The 21,111-nt window shown below is 39.7% G+C and overlaps 1 protein-coding gene across 1 annotated transcript in view; it reads left to right on the top strand.

The window, feature by feature from the left end:
• LOC311222575 (t-SNARE domain-containing protein 1-like) overlaps nt 1–21,111 on the top strand; it is a 214,867-nt gene that overhangs the window by 47,888 nt on the left and 145,868 nt on the right. The window contains exon 3 of the mRNA XM_084306942.1: nt 2,123–2,205. Within this exon, the coding sequence (XP_084163068.1) occupies nt 2,123–2,205 (83 nt within the window). The remainder of the gene's footprint in view (nt 1–2,122; nt 2,206–21,111) is intronic.

Raw genomic sequence — 21,111 nt, 5'->3', positions numbered from 1 at the left:
GGGGTTTTCCTTGGAAACTTGCTTTGCAACTCATTATTAAGAGAGAGGTTGAAAACTGCCTACAACATTTCACTTACAGCTGTTTCTCAGGTACTCCTGTTTGAGGTAGACCCTGGATAGACCCACTCACATGGCAAAAACATTGCTCGCTGCAGCATAATATTGTACCATTAATGTTTCTGTTTATCATTTTTGGTAATTCAACACCATTGCTTTCTACTGGTGTTCAAGAGAAAAGATAAAAATTTGTCACTTTCCCTGAAATACGTTCAGATCAATGCAATATTGGAAATAAACTCTTCCAGGATGTCACACTGGTATGTGCATGTGTGTAGACTCAACTCTTCTAAGTTATACAAGCAAATTTGGTATTTCTTCATATCTAGGAGTTGCATTATTAGAAATCTTTTGATCTGTTTCTGACAAGTCCTGATTGCAAGGGAAGCATTTAGACAGAGCTCAGTGATGCCAGCCAAGGTCCATGGTTCCATAGTTTTAAAATCCTAATAATTTTTTTTTTTTTTTGAGAGGCTTTTTAAATGGCCAATAAAATTATGGCATATCAATCTATAAAAGTGCCAGCCATGTAGTTTGCTGTTGTGTACCATGGCATGCATAATATAGCAAAAAGGATCGGAAAAAAACATCTCTGAGGTGTGAAGAAAGACTTCGAATAGGTTTATAGATGCTAAGCTGAAGTTTGAGTCATTGTTCCACAGTTCTGCTGGTTTGGGTTATTGTTGTTCTTTTGTTTTGTTTTGAAGTTGAATTTTCAGAAATGCAGTTGTATTAGCAGACTTGCAACACTGTTTCACTAAAAATGCCAAAAGCTGAACGAAAGTACCTTTTACTATTTATGCGAAAACCTTCAGTTATTTATCCATCACAAAAGTAGCCAGTTGGCTTAATGTTCCTAATGTTAAAAAAAAAAAAAAAAAAAAAAAGGGTAAAAAATAAAACTTAAATCTTCTGTCTTAATCCAACTGTTCATACCTTCAGCTGAATAATTTCTGTTAATTTTACTAAATATTTGAAAAATCTCTGGAATCTTACTTTGAAATCTTTGACATGGACTGAATTCCTTCTGATCATTTTCATATGTTCTGTGGTGTAAATCTCTGCTGTCTCTGCTGTAAAACCCACATAAGCAGACCAAGTGCACATATTCTTCCACTGTGGCCAGAAATTACTGACTGTGCAGCTCTTAGGGGACAAATTGGTCAACGTTTCTAAGATTTCCATTTAAAACACAAACCACAAAAGATTTTATGCCATAGCAATTCCATCTTGCTTTCTAAGCACAGCTCCGGAGTCAAAATTTAAACTTGTTTTTGATGGAAGTGGGGATTTCTCTCACTGCCAGCTGCAATGTGTGGCTGTCAGTCTTTCTTTTCTAGACTCATTTTAATTCCTCATGTTTCTTCCAGCTTCTCCTATCCTCAGACCTAGCAGTCTAGGGTGAGATTCATCTCCCAGAATTTTAGGCACTGGCAATTTGTCTCATTCTGAGATAGATGTCTGTGCAGACCTCTCTTGCAGCTTGGAAATGTGATCCAGGAGTTGAGGTTGTGATTTGTCTGATCTGATCAGCAGCAGTTAGCTACTGTATTGGGATGAATCACACCCTGTGGACTTGCTCTCTGTTGACTGTGATAGCATAAGAGGGGGCTTGCTCAAATACAGACACTGGAGTACAGTCAATAGCCCACGCTTTGATGAACCTTATCACTGAGCTGTAATTATGAGATAAATTTGAATACAATCTGATATGTCACTTCTGTAATTTAACTCTAATCTGGTGAATTTGCCAGTGTTCAGCTGATTTTGCTTGAATGTGCTATCAATCTTTCCATTGGTTTCAGTGGGAGTGGGATGAGATGCTAACCTCCGTCTTATCTGGGGACACGTGGAGAGCTGTCAGTCGTACTGCCTGTAACTGATGGGTTTTGGTGCCTTCATTCATCAAAAGGGGGTACAATTCCTATTTCTTTCTAATGCAATGACTTGCAAACAAGCTGCTTGTCTCTTTATGTCCATGAGTAAACTGCTGAATTGCTGTTGGTATAAAGTTTTTGTTTTAGGCTTGTACCCTCTAATTATCTTCTATTATCTTAATTTGCAGATAGTATTGAAGCCAACATTGAGACGGCATCTTCTAATGTAGAATCAGCCAATGAGCAGTTGGCAAAAGCCAGTCAGCACCAAGTAAGTGGGTCTAAAAAACCCTACGGATACATTCAGTAATAGTATTTAAAATAAAGAGAACACTTGACGACTGTGAACCACATGGCACATGGGCTGCGTCGGATTTGTGCTACCTGGAAAGATGATAAAGCATATTCTAAGTAAGAGCTAAACTTTTATGTGTTTATATATATATATTAAATTACTGTAGCATTGGCAATTTGCATTAGAGGAGTCATTTAGAGATCTGCATATTAAAGAGCCATTTCCCAGTAGGAAACTCAACAATTAGCTACTGTTGTTCTTGGAAAGATGTTATAAAAAGTGCATCATTTCAGGGTATATGTGCTTCTTATTGGAGTGTTTCCCTATAGTCAGGCAACAGCACTTTTCAAAAACAACAGAATTGCCAAAAGACATGATGTGGCTGGTGAATAATGGTTACGGGAATGGCGTTCAGCACTTTTTAAAGGCAACCAGAGGGTTGTTTTTGTTTTGTTTTCCTAATTTTCCTTCACTGGAGCAAGAATAAAATACACACACACAAAAAACATTTATCTTGTTTGAAAATAGCTTGACCAGAAGACCTAGTTGATGGTTATATTTACAGGGATTCAATTTATAGGGATTGAGGAAGGGGAAAAAAAGAATCAAACAAAGAAAAAAAATTTATTGCTTGCATTAGTTTGACAGAACAAAAGTTGCTATGGTTTCTTTCTTTTCCTCAATCATAAATTGATTTGTTGAATATCAAGGTGATTTTCAGGTACCTAGAGACTTGTTATGACAAAATGTTGCTGAGATGCATGTGAGTACCTAGTGCTGCCTCCTTGGTCCTTTGACACAATGAATTCTGAAGGTCTAGGACAAAGCTCCAGCCTGAAGGAGAAGGAACCATAAGCATTTTACTCCACTGAAATGGAGTAATGTGATTTTAAAATTATCTACAACTCATTTCCTGGTGAAATGTACCTTGTAAATTGTGGGTAATAAGAACAATTTTTGGAGAGCTTTGATATTATGGAAACTAGGTGTGGTCTTCAGCAACATTTTGGTTTTAAAGTCATATATATTCGAGATAATGTGTGTCACCATGCATTTAATCCTGCATTTGCCTTGAAAATAGACTGTTGCATTTTTATTGCGTGAAGTCTAATATAAGACAAGAATAAATTTAATACGGACAGTAGAACAGATCACAAAGCTGTAAATGAGTTAATAACAATTTTGGCTAAGAAGGTCAAGGAGTAGTCAGGCAGAAAATGAACTCAGCATAGTGGAAAGGATCTGCTTCCTTCAGCCAGTGGGAGCTGCTGAAATAACCTGTCCAGTTAGGAGGTCCTTTATTCCTCAGATATGTTGACCGAGATGAAGATATAGTCACCCTTAGCAAGTCAACCACTACTAGGGGCATAAAGAGATGTTGTGTACTGACTGGTATTTACTGGAAAACACTTTGGATTCTCCCTTGCCCTTGAAACAAGTCTGGACAGAAAAACTAGCTTAGATAAATTTTGGTGCCAAATAAAATGTGCAATTCAGGTTTCCTGTAGAGGACAGGTAACATTCCTATACACTGCTGGATGAGGATCATGGTGTGCAACCTCAGATTTCTCTTTCACCTCTTTTGTGAGATGTGGACTGGAAAATGGGTGAAAGTTTTGTGATTTTGATTGCTGGCCAGCTGCCTGGGGTTTGTAAAATGGTATACAGTGTCTCCCGTGTTTTGTGCCACGATACCCGCCCATTTTATATCTGAAAGGACATTTTTTCCCACAGTGTGACAAGAAAGTTCTGGTCACACATCCCTCAAGAGCTTTTCTAGGAATTGATGTTGGTGCCACTACCATACATATGGATAGTGCATTGCAAGTATAGGTCATCATTCCAGGTTGTGTGTGTAGTTTTGGTTGCTTCAGAAATACCTAGGATAGATTTCAGAGAATGAGCAGCTGGACAGCTTTGTGGTGAACTGCTTTATAGGGAGCTGCTGTGGCTTTACACCCTTTAAATCCTCTTCTGCTCCCTGCACCCTGTGCTGCTCAGAGATCAAAAGCACGGACTGGTATTTAAATCTTACTGATTAGTTTTCTTTTTTTCTTTTTTTTTTCTTTTTCTTTCTTCCTTTTTTTTAAAAAAAAAAATATTTATTTTTAAATGAACAATTCATTAATGCATTTGGCTGTTACCTACGACCTCTAGCACAGTGGGATTGTCCTGTAAATGCAGAATGGCTAACATACCTTTATTATTAATCCATATTTATATGTATATATGTATATGAATGTATGTTTGTGTGCATGTAATATTTTTGTGAGTATATTTACAAATGTATACATAAATTGAGAAATCAGAAATGTCAACATAGCTGAAACAGTCAAGCTGAAGACCTACTGTAGACCTTAATGAAGGGATTTCTGCCAAGAATAAAGACTAAGTGATGGGTTATTTAGCATAATGTTTGCATATAATGAAGTGCAGTCACTTCAACAATACCACTTGGAGCACCAGTCCCAATCCATCCATTAACATAACAAAGCATCAGTAAATAGCTTTTCTTTAAGTTGTTCAAAATGAGGCGTTTAGGTTCTATGCAATGATAGAGATATTTAAACAAATATAAATATCTTCCTGCTGAGCTCGTTCATCTGCATTTTGAATTTTGAAAGGGGCTCACTCTTCTTGAGATGTGGGTGCTAGCAATAGCATTTTACTATTCAATGTGAATTTTCATGTGCTCCGTCTGAACTCTTCCACCAAGAAGAAAAAGATAAAATGAAATGAAGTGAAACGAAATGAAACGAAATGAAACGAAACACAACAAAACACAACAAAACACAACACAACACAATAAAATAAAATAAAATAAAATAAAATAAAATAAAATAAAATAAAATAAAATAAAATAAAATAAAATAAAATAATAAAAACCCCAGCACCTGCATCAGTCTGTGTCATGGGGTGGGTGGAACTCCTCACCAGTCACCACACAGAGGTAAGACACCAACCAATCTGTGGCCCTTTTGGGGCAGCTTGCTTCACTACTACTGTTGTACGAGGCAGGATCAGGCAGAGGAGTAGATGATCTAAATTGTTTATTATATTCCTGACCTTAGATGCCATAGGAAGTCCCAGAGTCCATAACTGACAAGCCATGTTATTGCCTGTAGTCTTTCTCAGCTGTAGACTTCACCCCCTGACAATAACACTTCCCTGCTTCACCAGGCAAATTCACTAAGGACTGTGTGGTGCTCAGATACTAGGGAAATTCTGTGGATGCTATAGAAAAATAGCAATAATTGCTATTTATAATTTATAATAATTACTAAATGCTTATGCCTGTCCATGATGTAGAAAAAAATGTCTTATATCATAATCACTTTATTTCCATAAATATTTCCCTGCCATTATAAATCATTTTATATGAGCTGATTTCAGCAATGCTTGATTTATATTGGGTGCTATGTGCTTGCTATATTTTTGCTGCAAGAGAGTATGTAATAGGTGAACTTGTAATGAATCATAAACAAAAAAAAGTATGACATCCCATAGGCATAAAATACTTAGTGGGAGCTGTCAGCGCTTTGGAAGAAATACGTTTTAATTTCTTAACAGATTTATTTTTCTCATCTTAAATTATTATCATTACAGAATAATTGTTTTCTTTTTCTTTTTCTTTTTTCTTTTTTTCTTTTTTCTTTTTTTTTTTCACTAGAGATAATAGGTAAGCTGGTGACCCCAGCAACTTGCAGGGTCAAAATGCGTTGTTGGATATTGATACCAGGATTAGAGGAAGAGAGGCCTGTTTCCATATGAAACCCCTTTCTGGTCACAGAAACTTGAAAATTTTAGTTAATTGTCCTGTTTTTTCAATAGAAAAGTCAAGTTAGAAAAACAACAACTGAAAGACAAACAAGTCTGGCAGATAAGCAAGAAGAAGCAGTCTCTGGCAGCAAACTTGCTTCAGTGCCTTTCTTTTCTGTGAGGGTCTCACATCTCTCAGACCTAAAGAAGACATGGTGACCCTGGCCGTTTAATACCCATGGTCAATGTTTGTCACCTGAAAAGTCACTGGCCTCCCCCTAGAGGAGGTGATTCATCCCACCTGCCTTAAGATGCCAACTGTAACATGGGGTGAATTGCTCTCTGGAAGGTAGGAATTTATCTGACCAGACACAAATGCCTCTGGTGGAGGCATGTGTGTCTGAGGTAGCTGTCTGGACTCCTTTTAAACTAACAGGGAAGAGGAACTGCTTCCTACATGTCTTGTTTTGTCTTACAGAGATGTCTAACATAAGTCCTATGGACTCTCTGGACATGCCTCTTCTCTCTGTCTCTAAAGTCCAGACTTCAGCAATTACCTTGCAAACATTTCCCCGGAAAATAAGTCCCATGTAAATCACCTTTCTCTTTATCGAGAAAAAAGGGAGGGATCTAGACACCCAAAAGCCTCAGTACCTGCCTCTAAGATTAGCTTACGTGTGATGAACATCACACAGAGGAGCTGGCTGTGGTCAGATGAGCAGTTTTGCTCCGCTCAGTTTGTTCATAGCTTCCTGCAGATGGATTGGGAGGAAGAAAAAGAAACAAACGCAGACTCCGCGGATACATATTAAACCAGTTACTCTTTTTGACGGGAAGTTTGGCCTAAGTTCAGCTTGGCCGCGCTGACTGAAGGACTCTGTGTGCTGACTGTTGAAGCTAATTTGTTTTGGAAGAGCTGCTTGTGTCGCTCTGATTAATGCTGGTTGCTTTCCTTCCCTATATCCTCCGTGGAAGTCAAGCTAATTTGGATTCACTGGCATCGCAAAGGCAAGCAACAGTTCAGTGACCCACTTGTGTAGTCTAAGAACAATGAGTTTTTTTCCTGTAAAGATGCAATTCCTGGGCCTGGCTTTCAGGGATACACAGAGGGGCACTTTGAAGGCTGGAGCTTTAGGAAAAAGCCTCATAAATCTGTGACATTTGCAGAGAGATCTTATTGCCAGGGGACCACCATTAAAGGGCTGGCTTCAACTTGCGCACAAATAACTCGTCAGTACTTTAAAAAATAAAGAAAAACTGAGTTTCAAAATCACATTTTTATATTCTTTTTAATTTCCTAGCATGCTAACCTCTCAAAGGACTTCCTATTTATAAATGCTGTGATAATGCAGATTTTCTCTACCTTGTCCCATGGGGTATGCCCTCAGATCCTGACTTACGCTGTGATTAAATCATTTAAAAACTAATCATTTTAAAACTGTGGACTGTGGCCAGTTGGCACCACAACGCAATGAGATTGGACCCTGCATCTTCCCTACCTGTACAAAAATGCAGCTTCACATCTACTTCATCTAGGACAAGAAGTGTCTTGTAAGGCATCAGGACGAAGATGTGCTGACAAGCCAGCCCTAGCTCTAAAATGCAATGTAAACCATCAACCTCACATTACTGTTGCTTTGCTGTGTCTGTTGAGAGTGCAAGCATGGATGAGTTTGCTGCTTCTTTATGTAATTAGCACTTGGAAGTTTTATTTGGGGGATTATGAAGCTATTCTTTCTTCTGTCAGGTTTTGCCTGTGAATGTGATGGGAGCTGAATTAAAGCTGCCATAGGAGCTCAGAGCTCTGTAAGGACTCCAAGCAAAAGCCGATACTGAAGTGACTGTGTAATTACATGACTAAGCCTTAATCCCCTCTTCAGCAGCAGAGGGAAGCTTTGCCGCCATCCAGAGTCCTCACAAATCTGTGCTGTGATCTCCAGTTAGTAGAAAAGTCCTGTTCAAACTGGCTGAAGCTCGCAAACATGCCCAAGTTGCAGCCCCTTCCTGTTTCTTGGTCTGTGGTGCCCCTCTGAGCTTCCCACTCACTCAGAAATGATTTTTCCAACTTCAGAGTTTCCCATTTTTCCTCCATTTGTTTTCCTTCCACCCCTTCTTTCTCCCATTAAGCCACATCTTTTCATGTTCTCCGTCAATCCCAGTCCCTCCATCCTCCTGTTTGATGCCTGCCTGCCAGCATCACTGCTTCCCCAAAGTCCATTCCCTTCTAATGATCCCACTAATTTGCTTGTCCCAGATCGTGCAGAACCTACCACATAGGGATGTTTCATCTGTCAGATGTGTCCTCACGTAGTGTCTCAGTCTTTCTTCATAGGGAAGATGCTCCAGGCCCCATGTCATCTTTGTGGCCCCTCTTTGCAGGAGATCCCTGTCTTTTTTGTATCAGGGAGCCCAGAACAGGACACAGTACTCCAGGTGAGGCCTCACCAGGGCAGAGTAGAGGGGGAGAATCACCTCCCTTGACCTGCCGGCCACACTCCTTTTAATGCATGCAAGGAGTAGCCAGCAGGCCACATCACATCGCCCTTCACCTTCCCTCGATGAACAGGTAGCAGCAGCAGGTGGATGGGATGAAACTTGTGCTTCCTTTGCTCCACTCACTCCCCATTAAAGATGGGCTGGAGTTTCAGATTTCAGAGTGTTTTATTTTGCAGCAACTTCTGTTTGTGTGCATTTTTTTTCCTTGTTTGTTTTTTGTTTGTTTGTTTGTTTGTTTTACTGTTATTTTAATGCAGCCCATTTACAAAGCAGCTGCTTACTATAGGAAATGGTGTTCGAGTCAGCGGCAGTCCAAATGATAAATGATCTGCGTGAATGCAGCAACTTAACCTCAGTGAGGTCTGAGCCATAACATTTATTTAAACCCATCCTTTTTCTGTAAATAATGGATCCGTGTGATCAAATATTTATTGGGAAAGTGGGAAAGGGTTTGTTTAGAGCCTTTGAATATCATGCAGTTGGGTGCTCTTGCATGTGAAGGTAAAATCTTTCAGGCTATTCATAATCACAGCTGAACATCCCTTCATTTGTACCATCAAAAAGAGACAGTTTACTCAGCCAGGTGGTAGTTTAATCTTTCTTTTACTATAAACCATGGCCAGGAGGATTTTTGGAAGGAAAAAAAAAAAATGTTCCTGTGAGCTCACTTTGTATTTAAGCAGAAATCACTGCTTTCTCAATGATAAAACAACAAAAAAGAAAGAGTAGAGGAGGAGGGAAAGATACAGCAGAAGGAGTGAGGGCAAGTTTAGCAGTGAGGCATCACTGATGAAGCTGCTCTGGCTGGTAAGAGGGTGAGTGAGTCGCTGTGGTGTTTAGCAACCATACAGCAAGTGGCCTTGTACTTATCCAGCTCTGGGGCTGGATCACGTCAAGATTTAGGAACATCCATTACATTATACACAGGGATCTGGATTTGGTATTTCGAAGGCAAGGGTTTTGTGTGTGAAAGCTGAACAAATATGATCCGCGACAGTTTGGAGACGGCAGAAGGAAATCGCATGCTGTCTTTTGTTGCTCTGTTTTGTTTAACAAAATCTCTTTCCAGGGTACAGTTTCATTTTGCGGGATCAGAGGTTAAAAAGCAATTTTCTCTCGCTGACAGAAGCATAAAGTAGCAAGTTACATTTCTCTTAATGGTCTCATTTAACTGAGGAGTGAATGGAAATCCTTGGTAACCGAGTGGAAAACCACACAAAGTGTCATTCTTGTGCCCAGTGGCAGCATATACAACCAGTTGCATTGCCAAAGGTCAAATCTTTGAGAAATGCTATTCAACATGCCATTTAAGGGATCCAGGAATACCAGGAAGTTGGGAATTTTAACACTGGAGATGTATACCTAACCTGACATCCGATGAAAAGCAGGAATAGAAAATAAGTATCCCAGTTTGAGTCCCAGCTGTACAGCCTGGAGCAGTGTTATGCTGGGCTGTGATCTTGTCAGATCTCATCAAGTAGGAAAATGATTCGGTTTGGTCAGTGCTCATGCTGGAAACCTCTGCTGGAAACCTTCCTGTATGGGCAGCATAGCCTTTTGCTGTTCAGTGGGTAGCCCCTTCTGAGTGATTCCTTTCTGGCACAGGGACACCATCCAAAAAATGCCATCATTCCTGAGGTACTTCATCAGGTTTTGATAATCAACATCAGTAAAGATGCAATGTTGGTTTTGAAAACAAACAGTGAAATTAAAAGTAGAATTCCAATATGGGGACTTCTAACCTGATTTCTGTGCCTTGATGTTTTACTTGGTTCACATAAGCATCAGTTTATCAGCTAATCTTTTTAATAGGGACAGTGGTCCTTGTTTCCACTATAGTAAACTGTTTTTCCACTGAAAATCACAAGTCACCTATGCTAGTCATATTTAAATGTTACAGAAAACCTGGGGTGTCTCAGATGGTCAGAAGTGGGTGAGAAAGTAAGTGTTTATTCCCCTACTGTTTTTAATAACAATAATATCAATCATGAAGAGAAAACGATATGTAAGAAAGAAGAAGTTAGGGATAATGAAATTGCATTTATTTCCATTTTGGCAAAACTTGAGAGCACTTTCATTAAAGGTCTTCTCCATATTCCTGAAAGAAGTCACAGACCTGCTGCGATACATTTGTAGTAAAGTTATAAAATGGCCTGGCACTATGAGAATTGGAAACCAGGAGTTGTTAATTATGCTCAAAAGGAGACAATAGAGTGAATTATAGTCTCACTAAACCGGACTGCAGCAATACACAAAGCTCTTGAAGACATTTTGAAATGAAGAATTAAAAGCATAAAGTTCAGCAGAGACTGGGACAAAATGGCATTTAATTTTACTTTGAAAAAGTAATTGACTGTCTTTCTTTGTGAGGATAAAGAATTTGCTTAGACAAAGGTGATGAGAAAGACTTGACTTCTGGACTTCAGAAAAACATTTGAAAAGCATAGTATCACATAAGGATTGTCTTTATTTAGAAGATTCATAGAGAATGAGGTTGTCTCAAATGATAATTGGACGCTTGTGGGTGGGCAACTGAACTGCCAATTCAGTGCAATCAACAGCTAATGGAAAAAATATTCATCTGATTCCCCAGTAAATGCCTATGTTGGATCAAACTGATTCACTCCCTAGTCTCTGGGGTGGACTCCGAAGGATACTTCCATGAGTACAGCAGGTGCTTAGACATGAATGTATGTGTGTAGATACGTAGCACATCAGGTGTGGACACAGATAGCCAACATGGTGAGATATGGACTCACTAAGTGGGGAAAAAGGAAAAACAACAACGAAAGGATGGAAAATTGGCTTAACTGTCAGGTTTAGCAGGCTGGAACCAGCATTCCAGCCTAGTGTGTCTGGCACAGGGCAGCTCCTGGTCTCTTCCCACCGAGACCACCACGGCAGCCCCCCACTGCCAACACTGACACCCCATTCATATGCATTGAGTTGTACAGAAACCTGAAAAAAAAAAAAAGTACAATTTAAGATTAGAGCTAAATAATATTCATCATATTTTTATTGGACTGCAGTATCAAGCAAGCCATTTTTTCTCATTGTGCTTGATAATTGGAAAGCATCAGAGTTGATGTTACTTCTTTGCTACTGATCGTAATCCAACAAACATGACTTCCCAGTGAGATAAATTTGAAGTGAAAATCTTTTAATTGGCTCTTTTTTATTAAAAAAATGCAGGTAAAAGTCAGAGCTTAACTTTTAAGCTGAAAATCAGCTGCTCAGATGTATTTTTAATCTTCTTTAATGTAAAGCAGATATTTTGGACACAGATTGTATGACAGAGAGACAGTTTGCTGTGGATTTTTGTCATCTAACAGGAAAGCAAAGTTTGGGATGTAGACTCCCTGTGGACCCCCTGGTTAACAAAAGAGACTGCAGAGAGAGAGATCCAGATCTTTGTAAGCTGCTAAAATGGCTTAAGTTGGGAAACATGCAGCTGGGCCTTGCACTTTGTAGGAAATTAATATTGAATTTGTTTTGGTGCAGTTGCTTCCTATTTTTGCAATATATTCAGGCTAAGAGAGGAATGTGTGCTGAGTCCATTGATTCAGGCTATAAAACCTGTGAAGAACCAGAACTATTTATATGGCCAGATGAGACATCAGTCCTACGTATTCAATAGTTCCTAGTGCTTTTGTGAGATCTGCACCTGTTAGCTAAAGAAGAAAGTTCTTTCATGGACAATCCCATCCTTCCCCCATTATTATTATTATTATTATTTTTGGGAAACAGCCCTGTCCAATATATTGCCCAAATACAGATGAGCAGCTGTAAACCCAGCCAGTCCTGCCAGGTAAGCCAGCTATCAGTTCTGTCTCAGTAGGCCCAACAATTTTATCATTAATGTTTGTATTTCTTAATAGACAAATCACTAACCAACAAGCTCTGCAGGCTTTATTCTTAGATTGCAATTAACAGTGCACATGAAAAATCACATCAGTGATCTCAGTGCAATTAAACTAATCTAAAAATGTAGGAGGCTGAGGTTGCACTTGAAAAGGCTCATTATCATTCTAGGTGAACGGGGAGAAGCTTCTTTCAGACATTCACCCAAATGAAAACCTGCCACTAAGTTTTGGTTTCCCCAGGAGTGTATGAAAATCTGAATGTGGAAACCACACTTTGCCTGGTTCTGCTCAAACTTCCAGCAGCATCAGTCTTCTGGATTTTTATTTCAATTCGTTCAGTAGAAAGAAAATCTAACCCTGGGCTTCTTTTAACCTCTATTATTGATCCTCAGATAGTATAAATTTGTGCGGCTGCCTGGAGTTAAGATTTTTACACCAGGTAAGAAATGTCCCCGTTTCTGCTACACTTACAACTGAGTAGTATTAGTTGTCATAGCTTATCTATTTATTCATGGTTTATGGAGGCCATCATCAATTAATATCAGCATCGGCATATCTATTTCTGTATTGCTGTTTACTATTTTGAAGTAATCTTTTGTCAATGTTGAGCAACCACATGTATTTCATTACACTACGTCTAAGTTCTGGTGAGGTGGAAATCCATCTTCAAACTGTATTTTCCTGTAAGATTCACCTTACAGATTTTCCTGTAAGGCAAGAATGTCTCTTTTACACATATTCTCCAAGTTAATTGAAAAGTATTGGTCCCGCAGAGAAAAAGGCAAACATACACAGATAGGAAGGACTTTTTAAGCTCTAGTATTTTATCACCAAGGCACATAAAATGAAGTAGATGCTCCAAAGGCAGGGAAATCTCTCTAGTGCATATTACAAAACATGAAGGGACTTTTGCATCCACAAAGACAAAAATCCCAAGCCACAAAATGCTTTTCCCAAGTTTACAGGTACAGTGGCAAAGAAAGCACTGTTCCTTCACTGCTCTACTGCCAGAGGCTTCTTGTTATATTTCTAAGCCATAAAGAATTCATGTTCTGATGTGCTTATTCTTCCCCTCAGAAAAAGAGGAGAAAATGCCTTGTTGCATGTGGGTGCCTTGAGATGGTGAAGTGTCTGTGCCAACAGAAACACAGATGTTAGAAACTAGGGGATACCAAAGACCTAGTTTCATCTTTTCCTGCCTTCTGCCTCATGGACACAGTTTTCAGTAGGCGGTCATGCCAAGTGTGATGCTTCCCAATTTGAGAATCACCTGCTAGATGCCCCTCTACAGCAGAGCATTTTTGTGTCCAAATGGCATCAATATCAGTGTTCCTTGCTCTAACAGAAACTCATCTTGGAGAGGTCAGTGGAAACGGAAGGCCAGCAGATAGGTTGGTGTGTTAGAATCATAGAATCACAGAATGGTTTGAGTTGGAAGGGATCTTAAAGACCATCTAATTCCACCCCCCTGCCATGGGCAGGGACACCTCCCACCAGACCAGGTTGCCCAAAGCCCCATCCAGCCTGGCCTTGAACATCTCCAGGGATGGGGCATCCACAGCTTCTCTGGCAACCTGCGCCAGTGCCTCACCACCCTCTGAGTGAAGAATTTCATCCTTAATTTTTTCCTGGGTACCTGACCCTCGCACAGGGAGACAGTTTCAGAGCAAGCCTGCACCGTTTCCATTCACCTGCCTTCCTGGTTAGGTAGACTGGAGCAAACTGGAACCGAGTTCTTCTATGGAATGATCTTAAAAGACTAGCAAATATCTAAACGAGGCATGCCTTAATCATAAAACACAACTTAATTATTATGTTTTTTAAGACAACTCATAAGAAAAATAATTATAGGATGGGTGAAAAATCCATTATATTTTGTAGGTCTCAATAAATACCTCAGTAGCTCTTGTTTTAGTGGGTCCATCTTGTGTATATTCTCCACAGCTTGCTTTTTTTTTTTTTTTTTGGCCTAGTGAGGGAAAATGTATCATTCTCTTTTATAGACAATAGTACTGTCCATTTATGAGAAACAATGCGTGCATCAGTTCTTTTATACTGTAGAAGGCCTTATTCTAACACAGATCTGAAGCATATAAAAAAATAAAATAGACTCATTTTTTTATTTATCTTTACTCTTCAGCATCTGTCCCAGAAGACATTTTATTACATCCATATTAGTCTGGAAATACTTCTCCCACTCTCCACTCCCCCCACTTTTTTTTTTTTTTTTTTTTTAAGAGTTTAAAGAAAAGAAAATCATCTGCAAGGATGTAGTAACTTAGGGTTTCCACTGATGTCAAAGGTATGTTTCTCTTTTCCATTAATGAAAGTGAAAGCTCTGTCTATTACACAGGTCATATTTGCTGATTAAGTAGTACTGGGGACAGTTCAGGCAGGTAAAATTATATTTTCTAAGTGGAGGAATCTGGAATTCCTCTCATGGCCTCTAAACTTTTCCTAACCCTCTCCCCAGCTGTGTCTTTAAAAGATAAAAGGGTTATTATTGACTATTTAGGAGTGTAAGAATGTAATAATGACTGTTTTCAGCTATCACCAATATAATCAAAAATGCCATGATCGATTTTTCTGTAAGTTCTAGTTCCTTTGACCTAAGAGGAATACAATGCCATGTAACATAACTGAAGATACCATATCAAATAATAGGGCAAACTCTCTAAAGACTGATAGAAAACGATACATTGACAGATTACAAGTACCCACACAGACATGATCTCTCAGGTAAATAATCATTTAGTGTTAGTGATGGTAAAGGCTTCAGCAAGGCTTCAGCAGTGGCACTCCTTTCAAGGCTCAGGCCAGTTAGTAAGAGTGGAAAAGCAGCAGGAGAGCCCTGAGGGCCTGCAAGCCTGGCTGCAGAGGAGAGATTACAAAAAAGAAAGTTGGTTAGGCTAAAAAAGACAAGATGGAGGGGTTGATAACAGTCTATGGGTACATAAAAGTCTGCTCCAAAGAGGAAAAGAATAATCATTGCTTTTTTTTGTTTATTACAGATGGAAAGAACAAGAAGTAATGGGCTTAAATTGTAGCAGGAAAGAATCAGGGTAGATACTAAGAAAAAACTACCTAACGATAAGGAACATGAAATACTTTCTGGGGAGATTTTAGTCTCCAGCACTGGATATCTGTAACAGTATCTTGTGAAACATATTTCAGGGATAGTGTTTGCATAATTGCTTTTACTGTTGCCTGTCAGATCACATGGCAAGGTGCAACGTAAACAGGACATGTTCATATTGTATCACAAACCATCATTATCTAATCAGAAAATGTTGCAGCCATGAATCATTCTTTGATTTGTGTTCTCATCTTCTCTTCCTCCCCATCCTCCCTTCAAAAATAAATAAATAAAAGCGCTTTCCTGTTAGGCACCTTCTTTAGGGACCAAAATCACTGATTTGTTTTGACAGAGGTGGTGAGACTCTGCATTTTCTGTCAGCTTTGGTTAGAGAGGTGGTTGGTTACAAACCCCAGAAATCACTTTGCCTCATCCAAACATTTTCTGCCTGGCTCTCAAGTGTCCTGGCCTTAGTTAGCAATCACCTTTAGTTCTATAGAGAATTTACACAAACAGGAGTCATTAAGATTAAGGATTATGTTTTCAGTAGTGCTTTGGATGATGTTGTTGAGCCACACAGGTGAGGGGTGTGGGAGCTAGGTTGGCAAGGCACCTTCCTTGAAGAGTAGCAGATAACGATGTTTGACCAGCAAATGGGTTGGAAATAAAGAGGGTTTGTAGGAAGAGGGAAAACTTATATGCTATTCAGAAAGAAATACATCTATACTACTCAATAAAACAAGACTAAGGGCTGTCCTGTGGCCCCAACAGCAGGTTGTGTCCTCGCAGTTACATTGTCTCCCATGCCAGAAGAAGGTGACAGCATCCAAGTTGTCCATGAGGAATGGTTCTTGGCATAAGATTCTGGAGACCTGGGTCATTCTTTGGGAGAACTTGACAAAGCTACATCACAAAGTGTGGCAAGAAAGATGCATTAAAGCATTTAATGCAGGAGATGCATTAAAGCTCAGTCCCTTGCTCTTGGTCTCTTCATGAGCTACATCATAGGTCTGGCCTGCTTGGCCCTGTACCATGTAGAACCTGACCCAACTCACTGGTTTGACCTTCCAGCTTGGCTTTGGACCCACCTCACTTGTACAGACACATCTGGAGGTCACTCTGCCCTTGGCTGATCACAGTTACTGTCACTGGACCTGTTCTGCCTATGCTCAGGTGATGTAAGACCAAGCCCTTGTTGGTGAGGGCACTTCCAAGCTCCCCCTGCTGTCACCCTCTCTTTGAAGTAGTTGCAGTGTGGTCAGCAAGGATATTTATTACACACTTATTTTACTGCTGTTGTTGTTTTTTTTTATAGCTGTAAAGGAGTTCTTGATTTGATATGAAAGGGTTGGGTTTTTTCAATACTAAGAAGAGAGAATAGAGGCAGCATGAAGAGGTGACTGAGGCACTAGTTGGACCCGTAGGCTCTGACAGAGACTAATCCCAAGTAAAATGAGGAATCAAATCTTTTTCTACCATGATCGCATAGGTGATGGTAGTTAATTGCTAGAGGACAGACAGGGGGAAGACATGACATATTACCGTATCCACCTGGAAATTTATCTCAGAGAGAAAAAGAATGCTGAATACAGGTACTGCTTGCATAAAGCCAAATTGTGTTGGCAGGGGGGACATTAAATTCTGGGTATGGCATGTTAGGAAGGTTTAAATATAGCAGTGGTACAACAGCATGCAATAAAGTCAGACCTGAAAGTCCAAGGATTTAGAAATGAGAGCAGCATGCCCACAACCAGGCAGCAGACTGATCTGTGCAGTATAAAATGAGACCACGGAGTAGCAGACGGAGGTAAGAAACAAAATCCAGTGGATCAGGGCCTATATTGTTTTAATTCACATTTCTCTGTAATCACTTGGAGTGCTTTCCAGCATGCAGTGGAAGAGCCTCAAAGTCAGATTCTGCTCTTGGTGTCATTGTCGTGCACTGGGAAGAGCATCGTGGAAATAGGATACCAGAAGTAATCTGGTATGAGGAGAGCAGAATACATCCCACCATCTGACACTGCTGCTTCCCGACCAAGTGCAGGATACTTTCTGCTTTCTCAGTCCCCAGGCTGTTGCCTTTCTGAGCAGTGCTGTAGTGAAATGCCTGTGGTGTCTGCGGGCTACGGCACACCGTGTGTTGCACAGCAGCCTGCTGCATCAATAACCATTACCATATACATCCAGTGGCTACCAGGAATTAGATTACTTTGCAGCATGTATCCCCAGTGTCCTTCAGCAGCATTGCCTTCAGCGACAGGCAGCATGGGTACTGGTTTACTGCTCTACTGCAGCCTCCCTTGTGTTTTAGCATCCAAAGCCAATTAGGATTGAACAATAGAAAGAGGATGTTGAATGAATGTTCTCAAACATATCATAAAATACTGGTGGACATGCTTTGTTTGCGGAGGCGGATGAAATGTTGACCACCGTGTAGCCATCCACAGATGGTTCTTCAGTGAAAAACAAACAAACACTTGCAGGGCAAGCTACTCCATTTCTGTTTGTTTGTTTGTTTGGTTTGTTTGGGTTGTTTTTGTTGTTGTTTCCTTTTTTTTTTTTTTTCTAGTCTGTCTTCTAAATACAGTTCCAATTCCTAAAAAAGTCAGTCGTCTGTCCTCATAATACTTTTAGAATGCAAAAAATGATCATTTCGGATCTACCAATGGAAACCAATAAAATATGGACTTGTCACCAGAAGGTAGAAGGGAAGACATGGCTTTGACTCTGTGCCCTGACCTTCTGTCTCTTCACCTATTTTTTAAATATTATTTTAAATATTAGAGCTTCTATTCCTTTGAGTTGCTTATCTCCAAATAACAGAGGGAGGGATTTTCAAACATACGCCACAGTCATTTCAGTTTGATGCCTATGACTAAATAGAAGAAGAGGAGGAGCGACAAAATATTCGAATCAACACTTCTGTCTGAGCCTGGATCATCCCACCGAGATAGCCAAAAGACTCCTTGTTATTCACAAGTCTGTTATGTGGCTGAACCCACCAGGAGCAAGGTGAAAGATGGGGAGGGATATACCAGGGGCAGAGCTGCACCTGAAAAGGATCAGAGCATCTGTGAAACCTGCAAAATCTGGGTAACTTTGGAACTATTTAACAGACAACATCATGATGTAGAAGTACTTGAGTAGCTGACAGGAGTACCCAAAACATGCTTAATCTCTGTCGCACAGTGCTCTCTGCATGTTCACTAAGTGTCCCAACAAAATGAGTAAATTTCCTTGCACCCTGCCACAGCTGAGCTGGTTCCATCTTGTCACCTTGCTAACAAAATGTACTGGTGTACTGGTACTTGAAAGCACCATCAGATATCAACCTGGTAAAAGCTGCAGATAGATTAAGCTCTGCTGAATTTTGCTGTGACAGCATAGGACATGAGTGTCCCCAGAGCTGATGTCTCCACTGACAGCGACTGTTGGAGAAATGGAGGCTGCAGGAGGAAATGTATAAATGGATGCCTATGCCCCACAGAGGGTTGGTGGTGGGATGTTTGTACCACTTCTCTGTTGGTGTGGATTGTCCATGCTGGACATGACTCGCAGGTGAGACACAGAGCTTTTAACCAAAATAAAAGTTTTCTTCAGTTGAATTTTTCTCAGTATCCTTTTAATAATTGATTTAATCATTGAAAATATCTAATTTCAATCCCAAGAAAGGAAAAGAGCCTTAACCAGCCTTTCAGTCTGATTTATTGTCCAGATGTGTTCATAAGGCATCCAGAAAATAGTTTTCTTAAGACATCCTCATTACTTAAGACTAAACCACAGAAGTGGTGTTGGGCCACCTTATGCCCAAGAGATCTGAAAAAGTCAAAGGTGTTACTCACATCCTATAATTATTCATATAGATTTATTTATTTATTTATTTATTTCTACTTTGAGTAGTGGAGGACTGTGTTGCAAATCCCATCACCTGTCTCATCACCCATCTCATCAACATCTCGGAGGACCCTAAGTCACCCGTAGCAGGGAAAGGTTCAGCAAGGTCCAAATGTATTAGCTGGTATCATTCCCTTTCCATTTTTGCTAGTTTGATTTTGTTCTCTCTGTGTTTCAGAGAAAAAGATGAGAATTTTATATACACCCCGTGAAAATTATTCTTCATTCCTTTCTGGCAGTCTGATCAGTTACTTGACAGGCTTACTGAAAATGTTTTTTTTGTTTTTGTTTTTGTTTTTGTTTTGTGAAGCATTAAATATTCCCTACCATGAAATTAGTCCATTACTACCTGGTTTGTCTTCACTAAATAATAAAAAAGCCTCATTTATTTATTTATTTGTTTACAGGCAATTAACCTGTCTCCCATGGCCCTATTTTCTCCCATTTTTTTTCCAAAGCTTTTCATCTGCTGATAGATCTTGTTTACCAAACCTTTCTATAACTGTGGGTGGTCTCCTCCAAACTAACTTTTTTACATTCAAAGCAAGTCAACTTCTGCCCTTTCGATGATCAAGAAGATGTAAGGAAGAAACGAGTCCATCATACTAGTTTTATATGAAGGCAGAAGATGCAGAGAGAACAGCATAGTGGCATAGGACATTGTCCTGTGGCATGCAGGAAATTTGGAGTTTTTGGTGAGAAATTGCTGGAACAGTGCCATTGTGGGGACAGTATTTGGTTGTCGATGCACGGATGTGGGCAGATTAAAGCAGTATGGTGGATAACCTTACACAGGTCCTAAATCATTACTCTGCATTATTGAATCCATAATTCAACATATTCAATTATGTTGTATTTGTTACCCTGTTGTTTCTGTAAATCAAAAGCTGTTTCCTAAAAGGTTTAGCCATCCCTGCCATCTCCAGGAGAGGGGAGGAGGGACACCTGGCATTAGTAGCTCTTCCTTTATTTGAGCAGACTCTTCCTCTGCTTAGCTGTCAACACTTTCAGATTGCCTAAAATGAGCAAATATATTCAATTCTTTTTTTATAATACTCTTTTGTGGACAAATGCATGAAAATCAAGTGAAGTTCATATGGTACACATCCTTGACTAGAGCTTGCCCTGTGGGGAAGTTGTCTTTGTGACCTCAGCTGGTGAGCATCCGGTACCCAGAAGCACTGAGTATGCAGTAACCCTTGTAATTCATGTCCTGTGTACACAGCAGCAGATGCTGCTCTTGACATAAAGCTAACCTTCCATTCAATCTCACTCTTTTTTGTTTGTATTATTATTTCTCCTTCACAGCATTCTCCATCAGAGCGCATCAATGGTTCATTTAAATTTTTTTTGTTCCCAGGCCTGCAAGGTCTCTTGGGCTGAACTTGTACATAGTTTTATTTCTCACTCTTCTCAATCTTTTCTTTCTTCCTTCCTTTTTTTTTTTTTTTTCTTTTCCCTGCAACCAAACAGAAAATTGCTTTTCAGGGTGAAAAGCTGCCTTCCCCTTGTGCTTTTACACTCAAATCTGCCTCTAACTGAGGAATGAGCACGATGAATCACTGGCAAAATTGTGACTCCTTGAAGCACTTAGGAAGAAGGAAGTTCCTTGATATTTCATCACTTAAGCATTTTTCTCACATTCTCAATCAACAACATTTCCTGTTTTTCACTCAGTGAAGTTCTTCAGTTGTTTACTCCATATTCAGGTAGAGTTCAGAGGTGGTACTGTGAAAGTCAGTGTTTTGCTTTTGAAATCCCATTTAAATTTGAGAGAATGATGCATTTGAAGAG

The sequence above is a fragment of the Netta rufina genome (genome assembly GCF_964035555.1).
Source record: "Netta rufina genome assembly, chromosome: 2".
NCBI classification, from domain to species: domain Eukaryota; kingdom Metazoa; phylum Chordata; class Aves; order Anseriformes; family Anatidae; genus Netta; species Netta rufina.
The sequence above is the reverse complement of the archived record's forward strand: the minus strand, read 5'-3'. Positions and strand labels throughout refer to the sequence as shown.